General features: G+C 55.8%; 1 protein-coding gene across 5 annotated transcripts; it reads right to left on the reverse strand.

Annotated features, from left to right (window-relative positions):
• Positions 1–1,599: 1,599 nt before the first annotated feature.
• KAZALD1 (Kazal type serine peptidase inhibitor domain 1) lies at positions 1,600–9,629 on the reverse strand. Of its 5 annotated transcripts, none has more exons than XR_004060025.1 (6): positions 7,637–9,629; positions 6,653–7,209; positions 5,305–5,465; positions 5,076–5,223; positions 3,171–4,885; positions 1,600–2,482 (listed from the first exon to the last, which is right to left on the reverse strand). XR_004060025.1 is itself a non-coding variant. In XM_010356118.2 (6 exons), exons 2-5 carry the CDS (start codon positions 7,155–7,157, stop codon positions 4,791–4,793), a joined length of 909 nt encoding a protein of 302 aa, XP_010354420.1. In that variant the 5' UTR covers positions 7,158–7,209; positions 7,637–9,629; the 3' UTR covers positions 1,600–2,482; positions 4,776–4,790. The 5 variants fall into 5 exon arrangements, 4 of the variants coding, with proteins under 4 accessions (XP_010354420.1, XP_010354421.1, XP_010354419.1 ...); XM_010356118.2 differs by having other exon boundaries at positions 4,776–4,885; XM_010356119.2 differs by having other exon boundaries at positions 4,772–4,885.
• Between the last annotated feature and the right edge of the window lie 643 nt (positions 9,630–10,272).

Genomic DNA, 10,272 nt, shown 5'->3' on the forward strand with positions numbered 1-10,272 from the left:
TCCTCAAACCACCCCCCATTATCCGCAAGTGACTCCCAGAGCTCACTGCCTCCCAGAATTTATCCCTCCCGGTCTCTAAGTGCCCTCAGAGAACCTAGCCTCTTACCCCAGCCTCCCAGACCCCACTCCCACCCTTCCCCAGCACTGAGCAGAGGCAAGACTTGATATGCACTAACAGTTCCTTACCACGCATGGACTTACACAGCTGTTCCCAATTTAGAAAGAGTTCAGTCAATCAGAAGGCTGAGGAAATAACCACAGTGCATCCTAGGAGGCAACAGGCCTATGTCTCTAGCTTCTTTCCTTCTGCCCTCAGCTGCCTTCATGCTCAGAATAGAGCTCCAGGTGACAGGACCAGTGATTGTGAGCAAAAAACCAGGGAATCTCCAGGCCTACCACAGTTTAAGCCTATCTACTCCTCGCATATACACATATTAGACAGTATTATATGTGCGTGTGTGCATAATCCTGGAAATATAAATATACATAATTATCATAAGTATACATACACATCTTAGACTGTTCCTCATGTTCCATGAGGGCAGGAACAATTTTCTTTTAAGGCTCTGTCACCCAGGCTGGAGTGGTACAATCATAGCTCACTGGCAGCTTTGAAGTCCTGACTCAAGCAATCCACCTGCCTCAGCTGCTAGAGTAGCTAGGATTATAGGTGTGTGCCATCACACCCAACAAATTTTTAAAAATGTTTTTTGTTACGGGGCTTCACTGTGTTACTCAGGCTGGTCTCGAACTCCTGGGCTCAAGCAATCCTCCTATTTCAGCCTCCCAAAGTGCTTGGGTTACAGGCAATTTTTTTCCCTTGATATAGCCCCAGTGCTGGTACATAACAAATATTTGTAGAAAGAATATGACACAGCCGGGCATCATGGCTCATGCCTGTAATTCCCAGCTACTCAGGAGGCTAAGACAGGAGGATCACTTGAGCCCAGGAGTTTGGGGCTGCAGTGAGCTATGAAAGTGCTACTGTATTCCAGCCTGGGTGACAGAGCAAGATCCTGTCTCTAAAACAAAAAAAAAAGAATGAATGAATGAATGAATGATACATAATGGAATATATACTTGAAAATAAATGTCTATACATATACATATAACAATACACCCATATATACTTTTGCACACACATACATACATACAAAACCTACATGTAGGCCAGGCGCGGTGACCCATGCCTGTAATCCCAGCACTTTGGGAGGCCAAGGCGGGCAGATCACTGGAGATCAGGAGTTGGAGACCAGCCTGGCCAACATGGTGAAACCACATCTCTACTAAAAATACAAAAAATTAGCTGGGCATGGTGATGCACACCTGTAATCCCAGCTACTTGGGAGGCTGAGGCAGGAGAATCGCTCGAATCTGATTACAGTGAGCTGAGATAGCACAACTGCAATCCAGCCTGGGCAACAGAGTAAGACTCCATCTCAAAAAAAAACTACATGTATAATATGCATTTAGATGTATACATGTATACATACAATGCACACATAACTACTATGGATATATTAGATTTTGCATATAGATATCATATCAATATATGCTACACATACACGTGCACATTCACATACATTAAATGAATACAAATTGAAGCATCTTGTTTTTACTCAGATTTTTCCAGTCAAGTAAATTGTCTCCAGGCCCCTGGCCCAGGTCTGAGTGTCACTACCAGAATGATCCACCAGATGGCACTCCTTCGCCACTTCCTGTACTCCCAAGTTGCCAGAGATGTCGCCTCTTTCCGCTAAGGCACAAAACTTGCAGAGCCAGGTGTTCCCCAGGCGATTCCCCGCACGCCACCGCCCGCACCCTCCCCCCAGCCCCCACCAGCGTGGTGAGCGTGTCCTCGGTCCCCAAGGTCTGCAGTCTTTGCCCTCTCTGAGTCGGGTTCATCTCTCGGGCTTCCAGGCTTCTTTTTGAGGGGCGCTCTCCGGCTTCGGGCTCAGTTCTGCCCAGTCCGCACATCGACCCCCCGGTCACCAGAGCGCCAGGGGCTGGGCTTCTCCAGGACACCACCGGTTATACCACCACGGCTGCACAACCCTTCTTTGGAGCCTTAGCGATGACGAGCAGCCAGGCGAAGCGGCCCTCCGCCTCACGACAGCCCGAGGAGGGGATCAAGGTCATTTTCAGACAGCCCCCTCTGGCTTTCTCTTCACACCCTACCCTAGATGGAGGGGAGAGGCACGCCCAGCCCGGCTCAGCTAAAAGCAAGAAGAAGAGCCTGGCCGAGACCTGGAAGCCTCGGCTTGGGAGGGGCTGGTCCGACGGACCCTTCCTGCCCCGGTTGGTCCGGACCCCAGATCTCTGGGTAGGATCCAAAAGAAAGAGCATTCCAGGGTTTTCAAGCGGACTATACTTAAAATCCGGAGGTGGGGGAATGTAGGGTGCGACTGAGCCTCTCCCGCCTTCAGGCCTGGGCAACTCTGGGTCGGCGCTCCTGTAACCTCAGATCTCGGGTGTGAGCAACCTAGGACACAAAACCGGGGATGGCTTGGAAGCCCGTGGGGAGGCGAAACCGGGAGTTCCGGCAGCGGCTCAGCCTCCCCCTCCTCCTCCCTTCCCTTCCCCTCCCTTCCCCCGGGAGCAGCGGGAAATTATTTATTAAAACGCCGCCCGCGCTCTCATTTATTTGCGGTGAATAATCCTCGGCATCTCAGCACGTTTATTAAACCTTTCCCGTCCCCGCGCCCGCATTACTTTAATAATAAATCGCATGTCACTTTCCAGCGACGTTATTAAAGCGGGTCCGCTGCAGCAGAGGCGGGGTGCGGGGAGGGAGGGGGCGGTGGACAACAGTTCTCCCATTCCAGGATGTGGGGCTTGAACCAGCATGGCGGCGGAGGGGAAAACTGAGGCTGCTAGGAGGCTGCTCCTGAACACCTACAAAGTCGGCTAACGCGATCAAGGAGTACGGATTCCCCGGGACCTGCGTGACCCTCTCTGGTGGGGTGGGCTTTTGGTGAAGAGCCTCTGCTCTGCAGGTGGACGCGGTAGGGGCTATGGGCCCGCAGAGGGCGCCTTGGAGCCCAGCTGGGCTAAGAACAAGCTAGGGGCGGATTCCCTGGCTGATGCTGGGACTCACACCCAAGTTCCCTCTTTCAGCACTGAGTGGATTTTGGCCACGGTGCCGAACAGCACGCCCCACCCCCGCCTACCCCTCTGATTCTGCTTCTGTGGGGGCCCTGGAATCGGCTCCCAGTATCCAACCCGCTTGCGCTGTTGTGCGCGGCTCCTGGGGCCGCCCGGCTCCAGCCTGGGTTCGGCAATAAACACTGTCGCTGGCTTAAGGACCTGGGTCAAGGCAGCAGTAGATGGAGTCGTGCGTAGCCGCGGGAGGGGCGGCCAAGCAGGACCTGGGGTTGGAGTTCCGGCCCACGCCCCTCCCATGAGGCCAGGCTCCCTGCGTTGGGCCTCAGAGGACAAACTCTGACTCTGAGCCAAGGGCAGGCCCTCCCGCGGTGGCGCCAGGATCCGGGTGGAGCGCTGGCGTGTAGGAGGCTGTCGCCATCCACACACAGTGTCTCGGCCTCGCTGACTTATGCTTTCATTCTCTCCGTCAATCGTTAAATAAACATTGAGTCTCACCAGTGTCCCTGAGCTAGGTAAGGAGAATGAGGAAAGAGATTTGGGGACCCCAAGCCAGAGAGGACAGGTCACAATTGGGGCAGATAGGAAACACGCTTACCATGGCTCTGGCTTCTGCAGGAAAAGGGTAGATTCCTATGGGAGCTGGGGAAGAGTATGGACCACACAGGTGACCAAACTTCTACCCTCCTCTCTCTATGCATTCATTTTGGGGGCCTACCCACATAGGCCTGATTCCCCTTTCTGGCCTGAGGAAGCGTTTGGAGTAAGATGAGCACAGAAGCAGGTAATGTATACCAGCTCCAATGGAGGGCATACCGGGAAGATAACTTCCCTCCAACCAAATGGCTCCAGCCTCCCTCCCTCAAAGGCAGGATAGGCCCAAGTTCAAACCTTCTCTCTGTACATCTGGCAGGCATGTGCTTAGAGAGCAGGCCCTGCAGCTTCTAGAAGCCAGAGTTCTGTTAGTGTGGGAGGCCTGCCAGGGATATTCAGTTTTCATGTGCACATCTGCATAAACTGTCTGTGCATCTGTCTGTGCATCATTAGAAATCTTTATTGGTGCCTAGCCCTGTACTAGGTTTTGTCCAGTACAGAGCGGTATAAGATCTGGAGTTGGCCTCACCCATCTCTCTGCACTGAACTAAGCCATGGTCTGCTGTGCTCTCTCTTGTGCAAAAGAGGGCAGACAGCAAAGGGGACTTGCAGTCAGTAGGTGCAACTGGGGCTTAGGAGAGAGGGAAAAGTTCTGGAAGATGAGTTTGGGGAAAGGGCAAACAAGCTAGGTAAACGTTGGGGACCAGGAAATAGCAAGAACCAGGGCCTGGGAGGAAGGGCAGTTAGAAATGTGGCGGAGTAGGGCTGGACGAAGTGGAAAATCCTGGTGCCTGTGCCTCCATGTCTGCTCCGGCCCCCATCCCAGCCTGGGGAACAACCTGTTGGAGGTCCTACTGGCCAGGGCATCTCCTGCATGGGCCCCTTTATACCCCACCGGTCTTGGTCTCAGCCTCTCTCCCTAACCTCCTCCAGCTTTTGTCTCTCCCCTACCACCCTGCTACCTTGGAGTTAAATAGGCCTCCCATGATCATCCCCATGAAAGCAGTCCATGAAGGGACTCTGCTCCACTTTCCAGGTCTTTTCAAGAGCAGGGATGAACACTATAGCTGCTCACCCACCCCCATGGGCCAGAGCTAGTAGTAATCGTCACTCTCTTGACTCTCAGCTTCCTCCTCAGGAACCAGGTTTAGTGATCGCAGCTGGGGGATGCCTGTAGAATTCAGCTGGTCTGCAAACACACGTGGGCAAAGGAGAGAGAACAGGAGAGAGGGGCTGTCAGTCCAACATAGCCCAGTCTGTGGAAGGCTATGCTTGTGTATGCATGCACATGCACACAGACACATGGACTGTTTCTTATATATTCACAGCTGGAATCCAGCACCATCCCCCCAACCCCCAGAGCTCAGGGATCCCCTTACCAGGTGTGAGCACTGTCAAGCTAGCAGGGGCCTCCACCTGACCCAGCGCATTGCGGGCAAGGCAGCGGTAGGTGCCCTCATCGCTGGGACGCACAGCCTGGATCTGCAGCCAGCCAGTCACCTCAAACCTCTGGGGTCCACCCCTAAACTGGAGCCAGGCAAGGAATCAGCGAGGTCCTTCTGGAGGGCCCTGGGCTGCCTGAGGGAAACCTCTCCCACCCATCTCTACCTGCACGGAGATGTGGGGGTCATCCCCTGGCAGCTGGATGTCCAAGCCATCCTTCCTCCACTCGATGGAGGCCATGGGGTAGGCAAACACCTCACAGCCAAAGATCACATCCTGCCCTGTCACATTCCAAGTGTCATATGGATGTGACACGATCTGGGGCCCTGGGGGTGAAGGTGGGAGGTCTGAGAATAGCATGGCCCAGCAAAGGCATGCAGTCTGGCAAACACATGATACACAAATTTTTGTGGACATGCTTGTGGCAGAACACAATATATGCTGAGGTAAATACATATCCATAAACACACCGTGACACACACAGGTACACACAGATGTGGATGCTGGTACACACAAGGGTACCACGCAGATGTGGAGATAGATAATACATGCACATGTGCACATAGGACCTCATGCAGACCCAATGCACAAACAAGCACACACACCTACACTGTAGCGTGGCAGCCACTCTGTCCCCAACTGCTCTCCTGTCCTCATTCCACCCTCCCCAGCCTTTCCCGCAGTGCCTGTAACTAAAACCTTCCAGATACCCGTTCCCCTTTTCTAAACAGGCCCAGTTCCCAAAGGCGGAAAACCAGCCGTTCCCTACACAGCACCCCCTGGGGGAGTCCCGCGGCAAGGCGGAGAACCTGAAGCTGGACTTGTGCAACAGGCAGGAGGCCTGCAGGAGTGCAGGAAATTGCTGGGATCCCCGCGGGGTGTTTGTTTTCTGACTGCCCCAGCCGAGGCAGACACAGAGCCGGGGCTCAGGAAGTGAAAGTTACTAAAGCTGCCAAGGAAAGCTAGAAGCCTGAATGGCCCCCAGTCCCCGGGGATAGAGAGAGAACTAGCTGAGCTTCCTGCTCCTCTTCACTAATCCCTAAACGCAGGAGAAAGGAGAGAGGTGGGGAGACTGAGTGAACAGACTGCTCTAAGAATCTGTCCAAATGAAACGTGATTGCATCTCACAGGAACCCGTTTTGCTGCCTGGACTCCACTGGTCTGGGAAAAGTGTGTGTGGAGGAGGGGTTCTGAGCAAACCATAGGCTATGTGCCTGCGCCCTCAGAGGACCTGTCTCTCCCTGCCAGCCAGCTCTGGAGCTTTCACATGGTTCAGCGCATGCAGCTTGCTGACGAAGCCCAGGACCCTCACTCCACTCCACCCCCCCCACCCCCACCTTCAGGTGGCAGCTTCTATGGACCAGTAGCGAGAGCAGGGTTTTATACTGGACTCGAGGTCTCTATGGCCTTATCTATTTTGATCTGCTGGCCAGAGACCAATGATGTCAGGGGTCGGGAAGCAGTGCCTCTAGGAAACCTAAGTGCTTGGGTGGGGGCCCCGGGCCGTGCGTACCCGATTCGCAGGGCCCCGGGTGTGCCACAGTGAGGTTGGCAGCGGGCCGAGCGCGGGCCGCCTCCTGCAGGCGGCAGATCTGGGCGTAGGTGTGACCGTCGGACCCGCAGAGCGGGCTCTGCGAGCGACAGGCACACAGCGGTTCTGGCACCTCTCCGCGGCTCAGGTCGCCGCCTGTGTCCAGCCGGCACTCAAGCTGCTCGCCGCAGTGCCCGTAGAAGTGAGCACTGGGGTCCAGGTCGCAGAGCTGGCCCTCGAGGTTGGCGCATTCCCAGCAGCAGCCGCACGCGTCGCGCACCCAGCCCGCCAGGCAACCCCGCGGCGCGGCGCACTCTTCTGGCCGGCAGGGAGCGCAGCCCTCGCCCTCCGCTAGCAGCCGCAGCCAGCCGCGCCGCAGGTAATCTGGGCCTGAGGACGGCCTTGCGCCGGTCGGGAGTGGCGTCCGCACCATCAGCAGTAGCAGGAGCACAGGCAGCGCCAAGGCAGCTGCGGGTGGCGGCGGCATGGTTAGCGGGAAGCCCTGCGAGCACTCGGGGCATCAGCGCGTTCGTGGCACCCTGCCAGGAAGGGAAGCCAGGTCAGGAGGTCAGAAACAGGACCTGCGCCGAAAGACCAACCTCACTGCTTCTTGTACCAAAGCATGACGCTAGCATCGCCCCCTCCCCTGCTACCAAGTAGACTCCCCCAACACATAGGCCTAGTGACGCTCTAGGGATTATCCAGTTATGACAGTTAGCAATCAGTTGGGCTGTTCTCGGGGATGGCTGGGAGTGAAGAAAGATGAGGAAGGGGTGATAAAGCTCAAGCGCACGCACACCCACCACGAGCACCACTTCCGTGCACCATCCGACTCCGATCCCTGGCCCCTAAGCATCCTTGCCCAAAGAGAATGGACGGCTCCAGAAGTAAGAAGCTCTTAATGGGGGGTGGAAACAGGGGGAGCTGATGCCCCCTTGCTTATGGCCTGGGGCACAGAGTGCTCACCTAGTGTCCGGGACTAGGCCCTTCGCAGCAGCGGTGATTCGAGTCCGAAAGAAAAGGTTATGGAAATAAAGCAGGGGCGCAGTCAGCTGGGCCCGCCAGCCACCTCTGCTTCGGCCTGAGGACTTCTGAGAGAGCCCACGGACTCGGATTCAGAAAACAGCTCCTCCGCCCCCTCTCTCCGCCCCTCGATTTAGCGCACCCGCCTTCCCACTGGTTGGTTCTAAGGCTGCCAATTTTATGTAGCCGCACGGGACCCTCCCGGGTCCTTTCCCCCAGCCTGGCCCAAAGTCACAGTGCGAGCAGAGGAGCCGTAACCAGACACCGAGGTTAGGAGAGAGGAAGGGGGTGAGGACCAGAGGCGGGGAGTGGGGGTAGGAGTTTGGCTGGGAAGCTCAAAGTTTTGGCTGAACGGCTAGGCCCTGTCCCATCTGCCTTTACAGTCCCTGGCGTCGGCGAGGGCAGCTGCATAAGGGGGAGGCGGCAGGAGCTCTGGTGCCAAGTCATTTTACGTCGATGTCGGGGCGCCCCTAGAGGGCGGGACCAACCAACTTCGCCTCCCCGCAGCCCAGGGCTGGTTCCTGGGAGCGACTGCAGTCTTGCCCACCCAGCTCCCCCACCGAGGCGCTGATAGACTGGGCGCCTACATCTGCCTTCCCTCATCTGGCCTCCTCCTTCCTCCCCACATCCGGCAGGTGCTGCAACCCGCGGGTGAGCCGGGTGATTCGGGGTCAGAGCCAACCAGCGGCCGCAGGGAGAGGCGGGCTGGGTCTCCCCGGCGGGCGTCCCTCGGGTCGGGATTACAGGTTACGGTTGCGAGGCTGGCAGGGCCGGAGACACTCGGCCTCGCGGCCGCCACCACTGCCACCGTGGCACTTTGGGCCGGGGGCGGGGAGGAGAGCATTCCTGGGGGCCCGCCCGCCAAACCCCGGTCGGGCAGGCCCCTCCCCGGATGGCCCCAAGCGGCTCAGAGAAGCCGCGGCGCAGTCCAGCTCGCTGGGGGTGGGGGAGGGGCGGGGGACAGAACTAGCAATCGGCGGCCGGCGAGGGGGCGGTACTTAGCCAGGCTCCGCCCACAATGCCTGGCTGCGGTGCCCGCCCGCCTGCGCGGGATCGATACTCCGCATGCGCACTGGAGCCCTGGAATCCAACCGGCACTCTCCCTTCAGAGAGCGCCCCTGAGTTGGGCCAACCCCATTCATTCAGGGGCTCCCGAGCCACACAGGCGCCATCCCTGGCCAGAGGGGTTCTGAGGAGGGGGGCAAGGGCAGACACTCTCTCCTGGTCTCAAATTCGAAAGAGGGACTATAACGGAACTTCACGCGTGGCCTCGCAACTGTCGCGAGAATCAAAACAGGAACTCTACGAACCGAGAACACTAAGAGCCCGCGGATTTTAAACAGGAAAAAGAAAGGGCGGAGCCAGCTCTGGCGGATAGTTGTGAGTAATCCCTAGTCCTTGGCCTAAGTGTCGACCTGGGGCAGAAGGGGAACTGTCAGAGAGCTGCCGGAAACCGTGAAAAAGACCAGAGACAGGGACTTGTGGGGCTGACGAATGGAGTCTACCAAGGAGAGGTCTCTGGCTCTAACAAAACACCTTGGGGACGGAGCTCCTTGCCCGGGATACAGAGCAGAAACAAGTCCGGGATCTCTTAATGAATTGCTGCCGGCTTCTAAGGCCTGGAGCTGATATTTCAACAACAAACTCCACAGACCTGGAAACTCTTCACTTATCCCACTATTGTAGACGGTTGCTTACTTTCAGTCTTTCCTATGCTCTAAGCTTCTGGTAGTAGGAATCGTGCCTAACTCACTACTGTATCTTGTGAACCTAGCCCCGAGCCAGGTGGCACGGCAAACTCTTGGTAAATATTTGTGGATTAAATGTGAAAGACTGCCTGAGTGTTTAACCTGAATTTTCTGAGTCGCTGATGGAGAACAGTAGATAGACGGCGAACCGGCGCCCTCTGGTGGACTTGTGGTTAGTGACGAGAACATCCTGGAACCGTGCATCCAGGTAGGCACAAAGATAATAAAAGGGGATCCAACCCGGGAGGCGGGGCTTGCAGTGAGCTGAGATCCGGCCACTGCACTCCAGCCCGGGCGACAGAGTGAGACTCCGTCTAAAAAAAAAAAAAAAAAGGGGGGGGATCCGCTGTTATTAAGTAGAGATTTTGTTCCTGTAAAACCCTACATACCGTAAAAATACTTTTAGAAGGGAGTTTTTTGAATAGGACACAACTTGAGAGTTTAGATACATTCCCCGATCCTCAGCATCCCATACTTTATCCGTCAAGGCTCCAAAACTTTCGGTAACACCTATGCGCATCGTAAATAGTAAAGAGATAGCAAATGATTTTGCGTATTTATACTTTGAAAACGTTTACTCGGTTTTGTGCAAAACGGGCCAAAGGGAAGGGATTCTCTAGCCTAGATGATGTGAATACTGCTAGGGAGAGGAGCCAGGTGGCAGCATCCTTTGCATTTAATGAGGGAGACTAGATCCAGATGGGCAGGGCGACGTTGAAATTTGTTGAATAGGCCGGGCGCGGTGGCTCAAGCCTGTAATCCCAGCACTTTGGGAGGCCGAGACCATCCTGGCTAACATGGTGAAACCCCGTCTCTACTAAAAATACAAAA

Source organism: Rhinopithecus roxellana, chromosome 11, assembly GCF_007565055.1.
Source record: "Rhinopithecus roxellana isolate Shanxi Qingling chromosome 11, ASM756505v1, whole genome shotgun sequence".
In the NCBI taxonomy this organism is placed as follows: Eukaryota; Metazoa; Chordata; class Mammalia; order Primates; family Cercopithecidae; genus Rhinopithecus; species Rhinopithecus roxellana.